At 44.9% G+C, this 21,549-nt stretch overlaps 1 protein-coding gene and 1 non-coding gene across 4 annotated transcripts in view; one reads left to right on the forward strand and one right to left on the reverse strand.

Moving 5' to 3' along the window:
* The window catches only part of CLASP1 (cytoplasmic linker associated protein 1), a 183,794-nt gene that overhangs the window by 41,275 nt on the left and 120,970 nt on the right, over nt 1-21,549 (forward strand). For all 3 annotated transcript variants that reach the window (XM_054829143.1, XM_054829144.1, XM_054829145.1), the window contains exons 3-8: nt 10,479-10,557; nt 10,795-10,898; nt 11,388-11,479; nt 11,567-11,642; nt 13,781-13,878; nt 14,552-14,619. In XM_054829143.1, the coding sequence (XP_054685118.1) occupies nt 10,479-10,557; nt 10,795-10,898; nt 11,388-11,479; nt 11,567-11,642; nt 13,781-13,878; nt 14,552-14,619 (517 nt within the window). The remainder of the gene's footprint in view (nt 1-10,478; nt 10,558-10,794; nt 10,899-11,387; nt 11,480-11,566; nt 11,643-13,780; nt 13,879-14,551; nt 14,620-21,549) is intronic.
* On the reverse strand, nt 9,244-9,360 carry LOC129208379 (U4atac minor spliceosomal RNA). Its single transcript, XR_008577809.1, has one exon. It is a non-coding gene; the product is annotated as a U4atac minor spliceosomal RNA (small nuclear RNA).

Raw genomic sequence — 21,549 nt, forward strand, 5'->3', positions numbered from 1 at the left:
AATATTTCTGTTTCTTTAGTTAAAAATCAACATTTGCTTTTAGAAGGAAAAATTTGGAAAGCAGTTACTCCCTTCCCCTTCTGAGGTGAAATGTAACTAGCATCCAGCAGGTTGCATTTATTCTTCAAAGTTGCTTTTCAGTGTTGCTTTAAGTTTCTGCAGCGTTGGGGTGAAAAAAACCTTCTCTTCCCCTGAAGTATGGCCCAACCTCTTTTACTAAGCTATATTGAGATTCTAAAGTTTTTGCATTTGTATAAAGGTATGCTATTCTATTAACTGCTTACATAAATATATAGTATAGCCTGTTCAGCAGAAAATTAGAAGGCTGTTCTTGTTAACAAGTGTCCAGTGACAACAAACCTCTTTGAGAAAATAACTGAATTGCAAGGCAACTGACTATCTAAAATTATGATCAAAATGGTTATTTAAACACTTGATTTGGCTTACCCTTTGTTGTGTTGAAAATAACAATGGGAGTTGTGAAGGAGAGAATATAAAAACATTGTGAAAGGTGAGTAGAGCCTGTCCAGGAGCTATCTGCTTCATCTGGCTGTGCTTTCCCAGGGTGTCAGCTGTTTGTATACCCTGCACTGAACTGAGCGGCTTCTTGTATCGCATCAGAGGAACAGAAGCTATAAATGTATTTCAGTTTAAGAGTTCCATTTAAGATAATTAATCCAAGAGCTAATGATTTAGCTGAACATTTAATTAATTCCTTTCTTGTATTAATCCACAAGAATTTGTGGAAGCCTTTAATGTGAGGGATGCTTGTTTGTGTAGCTGCGGCACTAGAGCGTTGATAGAACTATTTGCCTGATTTGTTTAAATGTGTTTCTAGAGCTGGATATAGGAGCCAAAATGTATGTGGTTTGTCCCTATAATTTTTCAATTGTTTTTCCACTTGTGCTGTCAGCTGCTCAGATGGCTTGTTCTTTTCCCTCATGAAAATGCTGGCTCCTTCAAGCAATGCAGGATGAAGAATTCCCTTCTCTTCCCTTGAGGTGTCTGTGTGTTGGTTTTTGTGGGTTTTTTTGATTTTTTTCCTTTTGTTTTCTGTAAAGTGTTTCACCAGTTTAACAGCTCTGGAGACTGGAGTGCTTCAGGCACCGGAACAGACACAGCATGAGTACTGGTTGGGCTGAGTCTTATCAGTGTCAGCCCACCCTTGTGTCCCAGGTTGGATCTTGAACCAGCTATTGCCAGGCTGTTTGCCTAGGTCTGCCTGTGACTGGGCTTCCCTGGGTGCCAATTGCATGAGTTTTGTGTAGCAGTGGATTTGCGACAGGACTATGGTAGCTAGCATAGCTCTTTCCAGGCAGATTTTGTTGAACAGCTGTCCCATGGTGATGACTGTCACCCATTTCAGACCTGGAATATTGGGTGAGTAGTATGATCCAGAGTGTTATATGTATGGAATTGGATTTTCCAGACAGCTTGTTAAAAAAGCCACAAGTACGCAGCTGAACTGCAGTGCAAATGCATAGTGCTTGGTGTACGTATTCTGCTCCAGAGCAGTTCTGCAGACATCTGCAGCCTCTAAGTGCCAAGGCAAGAAATCTACCCTTGCCTGCACGTGGGTGTCTCGGACTCTAGATACTTGTGGGTAGGTAGCTTGCCTGAGATTCCAAAACCTTTTCAGGTTTCTGACCGCACGCCATGCACCAATGTGGCCCAAGGGTGTGCCCTAATTTAGATGCATTGTGCTTCACTGTGCTGTCATGTAATTGAGTATCTGTTAGAAACAACTAAAAAGGCATCTGTTTTCAGTCTGAGGGAGGAAAACAGATGTGTTAGTCTCTTGTGAGAGCTCAGTAGAGCGGTGTTTCAGCTGCTGCTCCAGATCTCAATGGTGACAGCCAAAAAGGCAAAGGGACAGACGCAGAAGTCAAAAGGAGTTGAGGAGAGGAACATATTTAGAAAGGAGAAGAATGCTTATTTCCTGTGTGTGAAGTGGCATGTGGGGTTTAGTTCTGGAGAATGTAAAAAGCATTGCACTCAAAGTTAGCATTAGCTTTTACATGGACAGAGACAAAAATCTATTTTCACTGTGACTGCTGTTTTCTAGACCAGCTAGATCAAATTCTTGGAAGATATCTACTTGCCAGAAGTTAGAAGATACTAAAAATGATGCCTGAATTGATCAAGAACTGTGCTGAGAGCTGGGTGTAAGACAGCCATAGGCTTGCATGGGTTACAGTCTGGTGGGAGTTCTGAGCTGATTGGAGCTACTGAGCCAGAAGATGTGTAAAGAGGTCTGCAGGGTGCCAGGCCTGGGCCAGTTGTGTCACTTGCCTGTTGAATGTCCCAGGCCCCATGCAGGATAGCACAATGGCTCAAGAAGAGTGCATGGTGACAGCTGCCCAGTTTGTGAATGGGCACTAGTGCATATCTGCTGATGTGAGGTCTGGTTCTACCTGCGTAAGCACACTTGGGTGAGCAGGACAGGACTGGGACTGTGCCTTTCTGTGTTTCTGTGGCACTTGATTTTCTGGGGTCCTTGTTTCAGCTGGAGTCACTGGTATAGCACTGATAGTAAACCTCTGGAAGCTTTCACTTTAAATTTTGACATGCATTGAAAAATAGCATTTAACTGTACCTTGGGGGGACTAAGAGAATGATACAAGAAGAAACTGATACAGTGAACAGCTTAAACTAGTAGCTCTTGGTCTTCACTGACCAAGTACTGAAGTACTGAGTAGTAAGCTGTGGGTGGCATCACATTTGCTGTGTGGGCTGTGCTCTCTTGTGGCTGCTGTGGCTATTGGGTTAGATCTAGCTCAGGTGCACTCCTGACTGGTGTAGGACAGAGTTAGAAGTATTTTAACCCATGCCTCTAAGGATGTCATCATCTGGGCCTTCCTGAATGGGTCAGAAAGGTGTTTGAGATGCACTATGTCCTCTCCAAGGCTCATTTGTGAAGGAAAACCTTGTGACTTACTGCTGAAGACTTGCCCTGAGGTTAGTGCTTGCCAGTACCATGTGAGTCACTGCAGCTTCACCAGCCCTATGGGGATGGGAGCAGAAGGTGTAGGTCTAGCAGAGAAGGGCAGCATATGTTGGGACATCCTTGTACTTGAAAATGATGCTGCTTAGTCCCAGAGGCTGTTTTCTTTGTGCTGCTTAGCATGTTTGTCTCTTTCCTTCATGTATCAAGGTCCCACTTGGTTCCAAAATCTCTTAAAGCCCTGAATTTTAGTTTTGTCACGCAAGGTTTTGAATCACGCACATCCTCTTGTGATGCTGGGCAGTGGAAGACCTGTCCCTGAATTATGAACAGCACTTGCTGGGGCTGTCATATGTAAAACTTTCCTGAAGATCTGCATGATGTGCTGCAAAAGCTTTTTTTTTTTTAACTGAAAGTTTTGCATGTATTCACTTGTTTGAGCTGCTGTGTTTGCTGCTGGGATAGCTAGCTGTGTCCTAGCATCACCCTGTGGGTTGTCTGTCTGCATTGAGAGGTGATTTTCTTTGGCTGCAAATTTATATTGTCTTATGGTTCCAGGTGAGAAGAACATAAGCAGCCTCTTTCTTCCACTTTCTGTGGTTAAGTGTAGTCTGACTTTCACCCTTTCTTCCAACTGCATTCTCCAGCATAGGACTTACTGCTGTTCTTTCTAAATAGTCAAACCTTTTGGGCTCTTTGGGAGCTATAAAATCAGTTGCATATTTACTTGGTTGTTAGAGCACTACAGTGCTAGCAGTGCTTCCAGCAGTTCTTAGCAGTGGAAAGTGAAGAAAGGACTCTTCAGGCAGAAACTGAGGGGCAATTACAGGTAGGGATTTTCCTGGAATTTAGGCAGGATGTAGAAGCTATTGCCCTTGTGTTTTTAAAGGCTTTCCAAATGGCCAGTTGGTGAGAGCTTCAGCTCCACAGTCTCCTCTGAGTGATAAGATTTCAGCGGTCTAAAGAAGCAGCTTTGCAGGAACAGGATGCCTGCTGAAGTGATGTCTCCTTCCATGGAGGAAGCATTCCCTCCTGCCATCTGTGGCCCCTTTCTGTACCTAGCACCCATCTCTTCACTTACTTGGGCTATTGTCTGTCTTCCTGCAGCTAACAAAGGCATCTTGAATGTTTCTTCTCCTTTTCTCAGTGGAGTTCTTTGTTGATGTACTATTAAGCTGTTGTGGATTATGGTCTGGAGACTCTTCTCAAGGATGTAGGAGTATGTGGTAGATGCTGAGCAGGCAGTCTGACTGCAGGGCTGGAAGCTGCTGTGGGAGCTTTGGGTCTTAGGGTGTTTCCAGGGTTTTGCAAAGGCTGTGACTACTGAAAATGCTGTTGCACTCTTAATTGCATATGTTCTTTTCTTCCCAAACAAGGCAAGAGGAAAAGCTTCATTAGCTGTGATCTAGCAAGAGATGTCAGCACCTGGTATTTTACCCTCCACCCTACTCAAGTCAGCTTCTTCTGGTGACTTGCCACAGTGGCTGCTTAGCCTCCCTGAGAGATCCCCAGCTTTTTTCATGTTACCAGCAGCTACTGACTGACTGGGTCTTGGCTGTGTTGGCACCTATTTGCTGCACTCCTCATGGACTGTCATCGCTGCTTAGCAGGATTGCTCTCCCTCATAAAAGCTTATATTGAATGGTGGAATCTGGAAGTTCAGATGTTCAGAAGCATGGGAACTAGTGGTTAAGGGGGGGGGTAGCTGAATATTTGAGCATCCTCACAATTCTCATTACTCTTCTTGAGTCCTGAGGGAGCAGAGGACTGTGGATGACTATCTGCTAGATTGTGTGTTTGCCTTGTTTTTTCCAGATGCTGTCTAAACCCTCAGAAGCACTTCTGGTTCAGTTTTGAAATGTGCTGAGCGCTTTCTATTCCTGTAGGTGTTAGAGATGGAGTCGGGGTCAGCGCTTCTGTCCTGGGAGCTCTGAGGTGCCCCAGCTGTTATGGTTCTGCCTAAAGGCAGATTACCAGTGGCTTTTGCCTCTAATGGAGGGGAGAACAGTTTCATTAGGAAAACCTGCCTGGTCTGTTAATAAGGCACATCACTGCACTAGCAATTTACTAGTTGCTGTAAAAAAGGCTTTCAGTTTTCCTATGAAAAACAAAGCAAGGCCCTGACATATTATCGTTGCTTTTCTGTACGAGATTGTAGCACTTGCTGTATGATGTTTCATTTTGCCTTGAGCTCCTGAGATAGAACTTGTCGCCAAAGCTATGAGCTCATCCAAGGTTGTGATGGGCCTGCTCCCCAGCTGACGCACACAGGCATGATCTCATCGGTGCTCTCACAGAGCTACATCCATTTTTCCTTACTGGCGGAGGACCTGGCTGTAAATGTAAGTGCTCAGCTGGGGGCAATGGAAATGTACAGAATAATGGCAGTGTTTGTGACTAAGATAGTTAACTGCTTTGTGGTGAGGAACCAAAGGCAATGGCAGTTGGTAGTGCAGGTGGTTTTGTTTTGCTGTTTTATGTGAAGACACTAAGCATTGAGTACTGCCATGCAGAGACTCAATTGACCTGCAGGGTCAGTACAGTCACAGGACCACAGGGTGGTGTTGGCGTGGAGGTGTAGGGAAGGTAAACTTGCAGGATGATGTTGAACGGAGCCTAGGACTGAGGGGACCTCACAAGTAGTGATTTGGGAACCTGTCTTGGTGGGGATGTGCAGGACAGTCCTGGATTTTCCTTTGAGACAGCAGCATGGCAGAGACAGCATGAGCAGCCTGGGCTTTGCTGCCTTGAGAGGGCTGTTGTCATGGGCCATCTTCATTTCAAGTCTTTCCCCCTGTTCAGCTCTCTGACCACAGCTTGTAGTTGTGCCAGTAAAACCAGTTGTGCTACTGTCACTGCCTTCTTGTTTGCTGGTGTTGGTTTTGCAAATTGTTGTGCAGAATAGCTCCTATGACCTGTGTCTGTACAAGGATCGTTGGGCTGGGGTGATGCACTCATGTTGCCAGTGCAGATGTGATCCTGCCATGGAATGTGAAACGTTAACTGCTGGAATGGCAGAAGGAGATGGACTCCTCCAGAGTGGATGTGGTTATACTCATGTGCACATGGAATACAGCAGTCAGCATTTCATAAGCTAATTTCATGTTTCTTTGTCTGCCAGGAGTTTTATTATTGCTCTGCTGACCCAAAATACGTACCTGACTTCAAAACTAAATTTGCAAATGTCAGCTAACTTTAGTTCTTGCTTGGTCTTGGGTGCCCAATTCAGTTGTGGATGTTTCATGTCTTGAGGAATTGGAACTGCTCCCTGTCTGATTAGCACTAGTCATCAGGCAGACAGTGATCTGAGGCATCTGTGCTTGTCTCAGGCTTCTCAATCTGAAGCGTTCTCCTTTTTCACAAATGTATTGTTTACTAAAAGTATGCAAGTGCTTATCCATGTCTTTGTTTATTAATCCAAAAAATTATCTAAGCAAGTGTTCAGAAAAACCCAGCTGAATTTTCTTACAATCCTTTTTCGCATGTTGAGATTTAGAAGTGTCTCTTCCACCTCCCTTGCCTCCTCCAAGAAAGACCTCACAGACAGACTCCAAAGTGAAATAGCCATGCTGTGTCACCATGGTGTTGGAGATGAGGAAACTGAGCATGAAGCAAGCAGGTGATACAGCTGGGATAAAACTTTATCTCCAGCATTCCTACTTGAGTCCCAAGCTGCCAGGTGTGGCAGGTCCAGTATGAAGCCAACAGAGTGAAACCAGCCCGTGGGGATGTGCTGCTCAGCCCATTGCCAATTCCCTGCAAGAGACATGGGATAAAGGTTCATGCAGCACATCTCTGCTGCATGTGGCATGGTGCAGGGAGTGGAGGAAAGGGCTCATCTCTTCCCCATGTCAGTCTGGAGCTGCCATGTTAGTGCAGGCTGTCAAGGTAGCCCCAGGCTGTGATTCACTCTGGTCAGTTTGTGTTGGATCAGCTGGCGCTGGGTCATGCAGCTTGCTTTCTTGCCCTTTTATGGGAGTGCATATGGGAGTGCATATGTTGGTGAGCATTTACTGTTAGAGCAGATGATGTTAGGCCGGCTGCTCTCTGATACATGGAGCTACCTTCAGGCCTTTCAACATCACCCAGGTATTAGAGAACAGATGCTTTGAGCTCTTTGAATTATGTTTTTGATAACCTCTTAAAAAAAAAAATCTGTATTGGGAAAGACTATATTGCATCCCAGGAACTAACAAAAGCCTTAGTGGGAATGATGGTGCCTTGAGACCTGGCAGTTGGAGGGAGGCAGAAGGACTTGCTGACAGCCCCTTAGAACCTGCAGAAAGTACTCTGAGATATGACAAAGCAGCAGCAGATGCCAATTGAGCTGAATACTGAATGGCACAAATCACTTTATTGACTGTCTTGGGGAACTTCAGGAGTCAAATAAGCAAACTGGCAGAGCTGCAGACCTCAGGCTGTGCCACTGCGTCTTTCTGCAGTGGGTTTGGGAGACCAGAAATTGTTCTTTCTGTGGCCTGTATAAAGTAGGAGGCTAAAAGCAGCAGCTGCTGACCTGGTATTTTCTCGGTTGAGGGCTAGAGGCCTCTGTGCTACTAGCAAGGTAGTGAGTTGCTGCTCACTATGCTACTGGTGAGTTGAGTCCTACCTTGCTTGGAGCATGAAGCAAGACCTGTGCTGATGTAAAGGCCTGGAATAGATCTGTAGTTACCAGCACTGCAGCATTATCTGCAATTTCAGATGGAGAGCTGCCCTCCCTGTGCTTCGGGTGGATGGAGCAGTGCCCGAGGAGGGGTGTGTGTTGCAAGGTCACAGCAACAGGGTGGCTGCTGGCATGGCCCATGGCTGCTCTGGCCCTGGTGACAGCCTCACTGCTCCTGAGGTTCCTCCTGGTCATCCGTGGATGCTAGTTCAGGCAGAGCTGGAGTAATTGCTTTGGTGGTAAACTGGGGAGCTCTTCAGTGCAGTCAATTCAATGCAACAAGGGCTGGAATTACATTCATTCTTCCTCGTTTGCCAATCATGCCCTGGGTTTTCTGTTATCTAATGGATCCATTGGATCTCTATCCATGCACAATTTCAACTTTCCACCTCTGACCTTCAGCAGTTTCGGAGGCAGGTGGCACATCAGGGTTGATAAATGAATCCAGTGTGGAAGTGAATAACACTTGGTCACCCCGAGTGGTGGTTTCCTCAATAGCTGTTGAAGCCACCACTTAATCATTGTGCTAATTAGCTCTCTGTTTCTTTAACAACAAAAAGTCTTGGGAGGCTTCGCTCATCTTCCCTGTCTGATCCTGGGGGCGCACTGCAGGGTAACTGGCTGTGTTTGCACTGTGCATGTGTTTCCTTTAATGTCTGAGTGATGAGTTCCTCTTGTTCTCTCTGGCTTGCAGGCAGTTTGAAGAAGAGATGGATCCCTTCCTCTCCCGGGATCAGATTTATCCCCGTGGCACACCTCCATAATTGCAGGCAGCACAAGTTGCTGCTGTGGTGTGACTCTGGTCAGACAGCTGTGAGCCATGACCAGCATTCAGGGGCCCAGTGACTTTGCTTAAGAGCATCTCTTGGCTAATGTGCCTCCAGAGCTCCATGGGATTCTGCTGCCTTACCCCGGCCGGGGGGAGGCGAGGGGGCAGTGGTAGGGCTTGAGGCAGCTGGCTCTGGAGCTGGCCGAGCATTTGTCAGCGGTGGGTTAAATCCAGTGTGCAGGATGAATGTGGAAATGAAACACGGCTTAGAAGAGCACGAGGGAAATTCTTCCTTGGCATGGAAGTAGATTCTAGATCTTGTCTGCATGCTGCAAATAGCGTTGAACTAAAAAAATGGCACGGTTGAAGGATCTGTTACTGTGATGGGAGAAAACTGCAGGAGCGGTTTGGCGAAGGTGAAGTGGAAGTTAGGATCCAGGTGCCTGTATTGGGAAGCTTCTTTTTAGGAGACTTGATGTGGAGTAGGCTGTTTCCTCTGCGTGCTGTTCACAGCTCCCTTGCTGCCGAGCTGAGTTTGGAGTGAACCCATACACCAAGCTGAGGGTGGAAAGCCAGTGTTGTGCACCGACCGCGGGTGTGCAAAGCAGCCGTGGTAACCCCAGCAGGAGGGTTAAAGCGGGCTGGTGGAGTGATGTAATGGGGAGCGCCGCTGCCCTGCCCGGAGCCTGGTTCCCGGTGAGGAAGGCAGCGCTGGGGAGGTTGAGGGGGTTGAGTGGCCGGACGTCGGACACGGCAGCAGCAGCAGCTCGCGGCGGGAGCAGGTGCCGGTACGTGCCCGGACGCGGCTGGGTACAGTCGTGGGAGCGAGCGTTGTTGGGAACGCGCCGGGCACGCGCCGCGGTGCGAGGTTCCAAAAATTGCGCCGCGCGCGAAGCGGGCGCTGGTGTGTTGCTTCAGGCGTTAGCAGTGCTGCCCTCGCCACGCGCTCATCGAGCAGCCGCGCAACCCCGAGATAAGGACGGTTACTGAGGTCTGTCGCGCGCCCCCGCTAGGGGAAAGCTAACCGCGCCCTAGGTCCGGGCGAGAGGCGGCGCGCCGCCGGACCCGCTCCCCCGCCAACCGGCCCAGGGGCGCGTTCCGCTGGGCGCGGCGTTTAGAGCGGCGTTTCTGTCTCGCCCCCGGCTCCGGTTTAAGCCTTTATGTCGACTGTGGCGGCGCTACCCAGAGTGCTCTGCGCCAGCCGGGCGATGATTTGCATAGGGGGTTGGCCAGCCGCTCCGGGCGGCAGCGGTGACGGAGTGCGCCCCCTGCCGCCCGCCCGTGGCACTGCCCGGCACGGCCTCCCCGCCAGCAGCGCGCCTGTGCACGTGCATACGCACAGCTATATGGACATAGGGACGTGCGGGGAGTTCACCGTCCGCCGGCAGCGGGGCTGGGCTGTGACAGCCCGGCTGTCTGTAGCACTTCCAGGGCTTGCTAACCTCATACCAGAACTATCATGATCTATAGGGTCTTGCCAAGTATTTAGTATACAAGCTACACAGTATATTCAGTGTATGATGTATTTTTTTGTACTGTTATTAAATGAAGTTAATTAGAGAGGGTTTTCTGATCTGCAGCCTGTCCTGAAGCTTCTCTCAAACAAAGTGCCTTTCTCTCAGGTTTTAGTTATTTTATGAAAGTGTTTGGTTTAATTTCTGCAAGGGAATAATTAAGCAGTTGTTAGTGCACACTATTTTCTAACTATAAATGTATTAATTACAATTCATTGGAAATGCTAGTTACAGCAAATACTGAAATTGTTATGCATATGGTATGTGTACATTGCCCATAAATATGTATGATTTTGTTACCGAGTGGCAGTTACAGTTGTCAGCTTTGTCAAGTTCTTGGCAGTGAATTTTTGTCAAGTAAATGTCACAGGGAGCAATAATTTGGGGGCTTTTCTGTTTGTAAACCACTCGGCTCGTCTGTCGGAAGCCGTGTGAGGAAGAGCTGTGTGGATCCATGCAGCCCTGTTACCGAGTAAATGCAGGCCCTTCTCCCACAGGAGTGTGTGCCGGCGCTCCTGCCTCTCCAAGTGTGTTCGCCAAGGCCAGAGACAAAGGGCTGTGTGCTAAAACACTGTCCTGTGCTTGCAGGTGGTTCTCCTGGGGATTGACATCCTTTCTGCACTAGTGTCCCGCCTGCAAGATCGCTTCAAGGCCCAGATTGGCACAGGTAAGGGGGCTGGGGGGGAGGTGGTGTTGCTGTTGCTCTGTTGAGATCCCCTCTGACTGCTGTACACAAAGCCTTTTTTCTCCCCAAGAGAGCACTCGGGAGGCTCTTGGTGGTTTTGGGCTCTGCTGAAGGGCAGGAGGGCTGACCCCTCCATCAGGCAGGCAGAGAGCAGAGGGGCTGTGCCACTGCCATAGTCTGCTTCTGAGAGATTTGGATGTTCCTGTCTTCTTTTCTCAGTGCTGCCAAGTTTACTTGATAGACTGGGAGACTCTAAGGACTCGGTGAGGGAGCAGGACCAGACCTTGCTGCTAAAAATCATGGAACAAGCTGCTAACCCTCAGGTATGCTCAACAGCCCTTTGCAGTGTGAGTGACTGGCTGCTTAAAAAGGAGAACTCTTTTCTGTCAGAGCGTTTTCTCCTGTGACTCTGTCTGAAATTACTTCATCTCCTTATGCCTTGTTATGAGATATTTGCTTCATTTGAGAATGCTGTTGTGTATCAGGATACATGTAGGAGTGTGAATGTCAGTGGATCTCCCAAGGATGGGATGGGTGGATGTCACAGTAGTTGTTCTGGGTCTTTGGAAGGTACTTGCTTTTTGTAAGTAAAGTATTTTTTTAGCTGGTGGAGAGTTACTGTTAAGTCAGCACAGAACAAAGAATCTGATCTAAGTGTGTTTCTACTTCTTGTCTTATTCTGCTTGGATGGATGTAAAGCTTATATTTAAGCTCTAGAGATGTTATGGTGTATGTCTGCTGGAAGAATGAATCTGTCTCTTCCTCTGCCTCCTTTTTTTTTCCTGTCTCACCTTCTCTTCTGTCTTCCACAGTACGTGTGGGACAGGATGCTAGGAGGGTTCAAACACAAGAATTTCCGGACGAGAGAAGGGATTTGCCTCTGCCTTATTGCAACACTCAATGCGTAAGTCAGAACCTCATGCAAACCTACGTTATGTACACAAGCCTGCTCTCTAATTCACACCCATGCTCTTTTGTTCTTTATTCCCAGATCTGGAGCTCAGAGTTTAACACTGAGTAAGATAGTGCCACATATATGTAACTTACTTGGAGATCCAAACAGCCAGGTAAGCTTTTGCTGTGAGCCATGTCTAAAGGTTGTGCTGATTGCCTTGTTGGTAAGTGAGACTCTGTGTTCTGGCTGGTAAATTAGCTAATTGTGCTGCTGGTGGTGAACTGTGAACAATGCTGTTTGTGAAAAGCCCTTTGGCTGGTTTTGAAGAGGTATGACTTGAAGTTTGCCTAAACCAGCATATCAATTACTCCAAGAATTCAGCATAACAGCACTAATCTGCAGATGAGGTGAAGACAGCAGGAAACCTTTGTGGGAAGGGAGCTCCTGTGCCTTGCAGCCTGAATGCCAGGGGGGCCACAGGGATCTTTCTGGGCTCAGTGCAGCACTCTTCTGCCTTCAGAGAAACACCAGTCTGGGCAGGGAGGGCAAATGGGACCAACTGGACAGCCTGGCCATGTGCACTGCCAGAAGTTGTACGGGGAGGTTCTGGATAAGGGGTGGAGGGAAGGCGAGCTGTGTAGGAACCTCAAATCAGTGATGCAAGCCAAATGAAAATACATGCTGGAAAAAAAAATCTGTTACATCTATGTGCTTTTTGTCCTGCCCTGGACAGGACCTAGTCTGAAATTAGATGCAAGTATGTGAGGTTAGTGAGAAGAGGGGGGTAGGGAAGCAGGGTTCAAACTTATGTCATGTAATATATGTACTAGCAGTTCCTGAATATCCCTGTTGCCCTCTCAGCATGGGTGACACATATGTGAGCCAGGTCTGGAGCAGGTCTCAGCTGGAAGGAAATGTGGGGCAGCCAACTGGAGAATGGGTTTCCAGTGGCTCTGGGGAGTTGGCCATGTTCCCGTGGCTGTCAGGGCCTCCCCTGGCTGAAGAGGAGGATGTGGTGTGAAGCAGCCTTCCCTTGCTGGTTCCGCCAAGGCAGGAGGATCAACCTGTTGCCCCAAGAAGTTTAGAAGGAAGTTTAACATTCAGAGTCCTTTGTAGTTCTGAGCCACGGCTGAGCTAGCTGTTCAAGGGGATACTGGGTTTAGAATTTGGACTTGCACAGACAGACACCTTGGTCCTGCCATTGGTGAGCCAGTGAATGAATCGGAAAGTCGGCAAGGGCACTGAGACACGGTTTCCCTCTGCACTGCCTCTTCTGTGCCTGGTGCAGCTCATTATCCCAGTACCCAGCTGCAGCGGGAAATCATGCTGATCTCTTGCTGCTTCACCTGGGCCCGGTTCTTCGTGCCTGGAAAGCCCGTGCCTGAACTGACCAGACACAAATCGCTGTCCAAGCGGCTCCTGGTTGAACGGCGCCCGTCCCGGGGCAGGGGCTGGTCCTGGGCTGCCCTAGGGCTCCCTCTGCACTGGTGGTGCCTTCTCCTGAGCTCCGGGAGACCTGGTGCTCGGTCTATGCTGCCCTCTCTTGGTGAGAGATGATGGAGAAACAGATCCAGGCCAAGGCCAGTGTTTTTGTGCCCACAAAATATCCTGTGTCTAGCCCTGGTGCACGTGAGTGCTTGGGTAGCTGCCAGGCTATCTTCTGAGAAGCAGAAGTACGCAGCTCTGTAGGTATTTCTATAGGCAGAGCAGATAGTTCTCTGCCTGCTGTGTCTGATGGAGGAGGGGGGTTCACTACAGAACTGACACTGTAATCAGATTTGTGGCTCTTTTGTTGGGTGGAGGGAAGGATGTGCTCAGCATTTTTTTGCAAATCAGTTTGGAAAACATGCAAAATTCTTGGTGACTTGGGTGACTGATTACTCCTCCCTCCATATTTTGTTATCAACGCAGAAACATAAGTTTGTAAAATGGCATTAAAAATCCATTTGTTTTCTAACATACTAGCAATATGTCTATTCATGTCTCTCTCCTTGCTTTTTTGATCCAGTAAATGTACCTGTGGCACACAATAAGTGGAGTTTGGCAAAGGCAGCTGAGCTCCCTGTGTGTGCCCTTATGTACAAAACCTTTCATCCTATAGCTTGACTGCCCTTTCACTTAAATTAGACCTGCTGATACTGCTAATATCTGAAATGCAGGGATGGAAGCTCCTTCATGAACTCTGTGGTAATGTGTACAGTGGCAACTGTTGCTGCTGAGAAATATGCAAATCGTTTTCTCCAAGGCAGAGCAGGGATTTATTTATTTAAATTATAAAGATGATTGATTTCTCTTACATCTCACACTCAGGTTCGAGATGCAGCAATAAACAGCCTTGTGGAAATTTATAGACATGTTGGTGAACGTGTAAGGGCTGACCTCAGTAAAAAAGGATTACCCCAATCTCGGTGAGTTGAAAATGTCCTTCAGTCTTAACTGTTTTTGAGCTGCTTTTTATTTCCTTCCTTCCTTTAGAAGGCTTCAGGAGCTGCATGATTTAAACTTTTCCTGTGATCATGGTTTTTTTGTGGTGTGTTTTTAATCCTACAAACACTTGTGCAGATTGCACTTAATGTGGATCCTGTATCTTTACCCAAGTATGCCACTGCATCTTTGGAAAAACAATAAAATTATTACAGATGTGTAGTTAACAAATACTGAGATGTGATAAAGATCTTCTGCTCCATCGGGCCTGTAACATGAATGGGAAAGAAGTGTCAAGGCTAAAAGCAAATGTTGTGTGAAGTTGTTTGTTTTTTTGTGGTATTTCTGTAAATAGCTAAGACAAGTGGTAATGAACTGGAAATGCATCTACAATTAGAAATGTCATCTTCAGTAATGTGGTATTTCCAACTGTATCTCTTAGGTCTCTGTAATATTAGTAGTTTCTCATTTTTTCTCATCAGCCTTTGCACATTGTGACTTTTTTAAATTTGAAAATAACTTCTCTCCACAATGGCACTTTTGACAGTGCTCTCAGTAACCTGAGTGAAGCAAAACTTGTACTGTAACATCTTAAATTAGGAGATTCCTAGAAATTAAATTGTTCACGCTGTATTGCTTTCTTTAACTTTCAAACAGGTTGAATGTAATTTTTACAAAATTTGATGAGGTCCAAAAATCTGGAAACATGATCCAGAGTTCAGGTGGTGAGTAGAAGTCTTCTCTTGTGTTCTTTTTGGTGTTTTTAGCAATTTTCAATTGGTGAGGCATTCAAATGTCCACGGAGCAAGCAGTCTGTTAAGGAAGGCAAGTATTGGGTGACCACTCAGAAATATGCACCTAGCTTTTGTAGAAAATAAATTGATGTTTAGTTAGTCTGCTCTGTCTTCCTAGTAGCATCAGGAGGAGAATGAAGCTTAAGTTTCAAGAACAGAAGGTGATATTAGAGCTGACCTCTTGAGTGAAATATAGCTTCTGTTTTCAAGTCCATGTGCATCTTTAAATTGTTCATAAGGTGAATTAAATAGTAATCTAAGAGAAGAAGCCTTTTCAGTTTAATGCCCTAAATAGCACAGAAACTAAATATTAATGTAGTAGTGTTCCATTTAAACCTCGTATTGTTTAGGGATTGTGTTTTGCAGTTCCTAAGTTTGGGTACTTTGTACGTGTATGACGGATAGTCAAAGCCCTTATCAGAGCCTTACTTCTGTGTTTTCTTGTCTGAGACTAGTATTTTGCTTGCTCTAAAAACAAATGTCTATTACTGCTTCTCATAGATAAGCTTATGAGCTAGAAAGTATTTTTAACAAGTATCACTCATTTTTGGGAATAGATTCTTGAGTGAATTTATCTTTCTGCCAACAGCCAAGCAGAGCAGAGATGAAGAACGTGGGTTCAGTGCTGTGGGTTCCTATCAGACACTCACCCTCTGCAAGGCTGAGAGCTGGAGAGATGATGTCCCCAGTCTTTCCTACCATGCTCTTGGAAACCAAGAGAGCAGAGAGTTTTCTGCTCTTTTTATATTGGAAAAAAAAAAAACTTTTTCACTTCTAGGCACTGTTGTTCTTGCCGTATCCATTTTAAAAGATGGTAAACTTCACCCCTGCAGGAAATAATAAAATAGACTTATTTGAAAATTCGGAAGTTCTTTTTTGGATTATTCTGAAATGTGATTTGATTCTCTTGTTTGTCTGGAAATGCTGAAGACCTAGTGTGGGTTCCTCTATGACGGAATGGGTTAAAACTATGCTTTTGCATAATGTGGGAAAATATTAGCTGTATAAGTAAATGAGGCTTACAGTGGCAAAAAAGTGCAGTTTAGAAACAAGTGTCCTTGTACTTTTTTAAAAGGGAGGGGGGAGTAAATATCTAATCCCTTAGCAAACATCTTAAGGTTTACAACCTCCAGGTGTTCTGAAATCCTAGCTCACACTGAAACAAACTTTCTGCTGATTCAACTTTTCTGCTTTCCACTTGGCTAGGCTAGATTTTTTTGTTTGATTTGCCAGTAGTGGAATAAAATAGGTTTTAAAAAAAAAAAAGTTAATTTGATGCATCGTTGTACTATGTAGATTGCTGTTGTCTAGAGTTTGAGGAGACATACTTGTGCTCTCTGGTGGGATGTGTTGCTACGTGGACTTTTTAAACAAAAGCTGTGGTGGGATGATGACTGTGGGTGGGATTTCTGTTGGGTTTCTTTTTCAGTGGGAGGGTGAAAGATTTTGGAACTTAATGTGTCCCTAGCTGAATTTAAGGCAAGTTTACAGGGTTTTTTTCTAATCCAAATGAGGGTGATCTTCGAAAATCAGATATGTCACAACTGATTGGAAGAGTATTTAGTATGAAATAGGCAAGATGTGTAAGAATAAACATCATTTAAAAGCAAGAAACTGGAGTTAACCTAAATTTGTATCACGAGTTTTATACATGCAAAAATGACTGCATAGCTATGTCCCAGAATAGTACCACAGACATCACTTGGTAGTCGTTGGCTTTTGAGAGGTAGTTCTGATCTCTAGGCTGAGCATCCTAGTGCATGCAGTGTTGTGATTCAAGGGTGCTGGCACCAGTGGAGATATCAGAAGGAGCAAGATTGGACAATGGGGATGACCTCTTCTGGGCTGTTGTTTCTTAGAGTGCTGTCTCTTTCCAAGAAAGCAAACTGTCTCTTAAAATTCCTAAGGAAGGATTCCATAGGAACAATTTTTTTTTTCCATAAGTAGAACCAAAGCATCTGTGTATTAGATCTGCTAGTTTTAGGCTTTTTTAGGCAGGCTTTTTTCCCCCCTTCTTACCTCTGTTATCCCAGAGGTGCTTGCAGGAAGAAGCAACAAACCAGACTACAGCACTGATGGGCTCAGCCTTGGCCAGCGGCAGGTCCATCTTGGAGCCAGCTGGCATGGGCCCTATCAGACACAGGGGAAGCTTCTGGCAGCTTCTCACAGAAGCCACCCCTGTAGCCCCTCCTGCTACCAAAACTTTGCCATGCAAACCCAACACATCTAACAATAAAAAATGTCAGTAGTTGCATGAGAACTTAAAAATCATTCTCAATTGTGAAGCTAGTAATGGGAACATTAGTTGTTAATTTTTTTGTATGTTTGAGGGCAGGTTCATTTTCCCATAGTGCTGTAAGCTGTTTTGTTGCTTCTTCCTGCCCTCCAAGCACAGCACAAATACAGCATACATGCTCACCATATCTAATATGTCACCAGCTCCATGTAACTTCTTTAGTTTACCTTTTTGAGGTTGTATAAGCCAGTGGAGGAGGCTTATCTTTACCCGTGGCCACAAGTTTATTATGCCCTAAAGACACGCCAAGTTTGTCAGGTTTCTTGTGTCCCTGACGCCTCCTGCAGCTTTTGAACAAAGGTGACACTTCCAGCAGCTGTCAAAATCACCAGGAAAGATGATGATAAATATTGAATGTCCAAAACATTGGCTTTTCTCAGGAAGTAGCTGTCTCAGTCTTGTTAATCCTTTGAGTCTGGCAGAGTACGGTATTGATTATGGGGAATGTTTGTCTGTCATCATTAGTACCCCTCCTTTTAGATTGCAATGCTGCCAGGCGTTGCCTGTAACGGTGGTGAGTGTGTGAACGCAATACTAACACTTTAACCTTCGCAGTATATGGCCTGGATCAGATGACTTCAGGCAATATGGTGGAGTTGTACTATGTCTTAAAAGCTCATGTTAGTCTCTCTCCATAGCTAGTGTGTACTAGTTCTAGCTCTACGCAGGCTGTGTGAGTGTCCCACAGGTTTTGGGAGGCAGGCTGGCATTTATTTGTGCAGGCTGCAGTCTGTAAGCCCTTGTCGGGGTAAAATGGCACTGCGGAAGGAGCAGCAGCAACTGCCTCATGCTGGGTTTTCTGCCCTGAGCTGCTCCTTGTGTTGGGTGCGTACCGGCTGCAGAACAGACCTGGCTGACAAGTAACGTGCTTTGCCCCTTGGGGAAGTGCTTTCTGTTGTTTAGGGTTAACGCACGCCTCTGCAACGGAAAGGTTAACTGAAGTTATGTTGTGACTTGCTAGCTCACTAGCAAAGATCAAATCTAACTTTCCTTTATGTGGACTTATGGGTGAATATGGTGAATCTCTGCTTCTTTGGTTGGTAGGCCAGGTGGGTAACCAAGAGCAAGCTGTTGGCTAAAGTGTTGCCCAACTGAGCCCTGGCCCAGGAGCACTGGAGTTGTGCTAATTACAGCAAGACTTGAAAGTCATCAGACCTGACTTATTGCAGAACATAGCGGTACTGGGCAGGTGGGAAAGCAACTGCGGCTTCTGAAATGGTGAAGTACGGCAAAAGAACTGGTCAAAGAAGAATGATGACTAAAACCGGTCTCTTGGCTCTGAGGCTACTGTTTGGGATGTTTCCTCTACCAGCTCACTGAGGATTCAAGTAAAAGCAATTGCACAGCATTATTTGTACATCAGGAGTAATCTGGAGATTCGTGAGTATGATGCAAGTTGTTAAAGATTTCTTAATGGTTCCCAAGAAATAAACAAGTGGAAATTTCTGTCCACTAGAAAAGGTGCTTAAAACAATAAGGCATTTTCTGATCCCATGATTGAATCTAATGAATCAACTCTAATCAGAATGTGAATTTTAAGTCTTATGAAAATAATTTGTATGTTTTATATTTACTTATCTTTCTATACCATGGTCCATTAGTGCTTCTGTGACTATCTTGAATTGCTTGACTATTTTTTTTGCTGGGTTTTGTTTTTATTGTTTAGTAATACAAGAATCAATTGTGTAGTGGGGTGGGGGAGGTTTGCATAGTAATCTGAGGTGTTTCATTAAGTCAGAGGGAGGTTTTGGCATGCTGAAGTATGCTGGTTGTTGCTAGGCTACCAGCAGCCCTTATAGCTAGAATATGAAGTTAAAATCCACGTTGGATTTCTCGATGATTCTCAGTGCATCTCTGTTTTGTTATTTGGCATATAATTAGGCAGCCTCTTGAAGCAAAAATTATAGTTTTTCCCCCTTTGGGCTTTCAGCAAGCTAATTATTTTTTGTGTAACTGCTTTTGCTAATTATGCAGATGCCTTATTCCCCTGGGACAAATACATTTTCAGCATGAAAGAGCCAATAATTGCCAGCTAGTCAGCTGCTGTTTTCGCGTGGCATTGTACAATGATCTTTAGTTGGATATGGTACAGAAAGAGGCTATTGAGCATAAACAGACTTCAAGAAATTCATGCTGCATGGGTTTCCTTGGTATTATGTCTGGAAGAACCTGAACATAAAGTGTACTGATCTTCCATGGATTTGAATTGACTTTGGATCAGACCTGGACTCCAGAAGCCTTTATAATCAAATTTCAGGAGAGATTAAGAATAAGTGATCTACTGAGAGACAGGAAATGATGACCCATACCAAAGCTATTCTTAACCAAAACATTTTGGTGTTTTTTACTCTTTAGCATTGTGATATCATAATATGACGTTCTTTGATGTAAACCTTCCTTTTTTTACATCACACAATTTTTGGGAGATGCTTCTATGTTGGTATGTGCAGGCATAATATGGTGGTGTGCCAATATGGTACCTGTAGGTCGGGAGGGGATTGAACTTTCTTGTCAACGCTGAATTTTGACTTTGCTGAGGAGAGGAAGATTTAGGGATAGTGGAGGTGGCAGTGGTCTTGAGCTGCAAGGAAGTCTAAGGAGGAGATTTTAAAGCCAGAAATCTGGAGCTGAGATCTCTTCCCTACTACAGATACTTGCACAGAGTAAGGTGAGGGGAGAATGAAATTTCAGTAGTTGCTTATGTGAGTTAGTGTTCTAAGAGGAAGCAGGTTAATTAAAATGATGCTAAAACAGCAGATGTGGTAATTCAAGTTACTGAAAGCCTATGAAGAAGGAGCAGTGTTACTCTTGAGTAGAACTACTTCCGTATTTGAGATATTGCTTAAGGTAAATATACTATTTGTTGAATGAATTCCGTTTATGATGAAGTTGACAACTTGGAGGCAATTAGATGGAAACTAGAACTATTCTAGAATTTTTGTGTTTTGATGGTAATAGAGTTGTTGAAATGCTATTTTGATTTTTATTAGGAGGAGGAAAAATCACCCACATTTGCCAAGCATTGCCATGCATCTGTGGGTGGGATATTGTTTGTTGGTCAACACACATCCAAGCAGCAGAATTACAAACTGGCAGGAGGGGCAACTGTGATAACACAGAGAGGCTTTGAACCAACAAATGCTGCTTTGTGCTTTTCTGCATTCGTACCTCCTTGTGCAATTTAATTTCCATTATGGCTTGTTCTCTATGAATACTGTTTTCAAGTTGAAATAGAAAATGAAATAGGAAATTCATTTAATTGACTCAACATTCCTGTGGCATAAAAAAAAGCAAGGAAATATATATGCATGGGGGCTGAGAGAGCAGAGCAGTAATGTCTGAGTGATATTTGAATGAGTACTATTAACTGATAGTACATCCTTGTGGGAAGGTATAAATGGACGAGCTCTGCTCCCTGTCTATGACACAACTTTGCAAATAAGCATATTACTGCCTTCTGGATTTTAAACTCTCAAATTTAGAAGGAAGGGATGCGAGCAAGCAGGCATAGGAGGACACATGGTGCTCAGCTGAAAGCTGAGCAGGCTTTTATTTTGGAGGAGAGGTGGCAATCTCTGCTAGGTCACACCGAGAAGTCGTTCAGGAGGGTGGGGAGTTTGCTGGTGGTTAAGTTGCAGAGAGACATGTACTGTAGGGCTGCTCCCGGAGCACAGTGCTCTTCCCCAGCATCTGCAGATAATGACTACGGGGAAAGGTAGGTGCTAATGAATGTGCCACAGGGATGGACGGGTTTATTTGTTACTATCTGAATATTTGCCTGTTAAATTTATTTTTTTTTGTAATGCTGTAAAGGGATTGAAGCAATCTTGCAGTAAAAGTGGAACTTTAAAAAAAATTAGCCTGTAAATATCCATACCCTGGTGGCATCAAGCTCAGTTTAAGGTTCTATAAAATATGTTAAATTATCTGTGTGATGGGGTGAAGGAAGAGGATGTGTATATATAAGGGAACAGAACAGGTTGTGAGTGGTGAACTACGGGTATTTTCAGGCACCCTTCTTGGTCTGTGATGGTTTTGAGTGATCACAGAGTCTTTCATTTCCTAACTGTTTCCTTTTGCAGCATCAGCTGGGAAGATTATTAAAACTGGTTATAAGTACTTTTGAATTAACATTGAATCACAGTGCCAAGAATGTGCCAAACAGACATCGCTGGCCTTTCTGCATTTCTGTGTTTTAACTGTGCTTCTGTAACTGAAAGGATGTCTGTGGAAGTTGGAGAGGCTGGAGTAGACTAGGTGAAAAGGAAAAGCAGAGCACCTCTGTGTCTTTTCACCTGTGAATTAATTTACAGGATGGAAGCATGTATTGCATTTATTTGTGGTACATCAGAAGCCTATGTCTTCTGTCTTAGCTTTCAGAGGAAATGATTTGTTAGCCATCTTTGCAAAAGCTGCATATTTTTTCTTTCCTCTCTTCATTCAGTGTACCTGTTGTCCTTTGAAATCCTTATTTTCACTATTGATGTAGAAGACTAAATTTAGGAAGTCTGTCTGAGTTGTATAGACCTGGGTTTTGTATTGACATTTACTATTTCAAGGTGTGA

This window comes from Grus americana, chromosome 6 (genome assembly GCF_028858705.1).
Source record: "Grus americana isolate bGruAme1 chromosome 6, bGruAme1.mat, whole genome shotgun sequence".
Lineage (NCBI taxonomy): Eukaryota > Metazoa > Chordata > Aves > Gruiformes > Gruidae > Grus > Grus americana.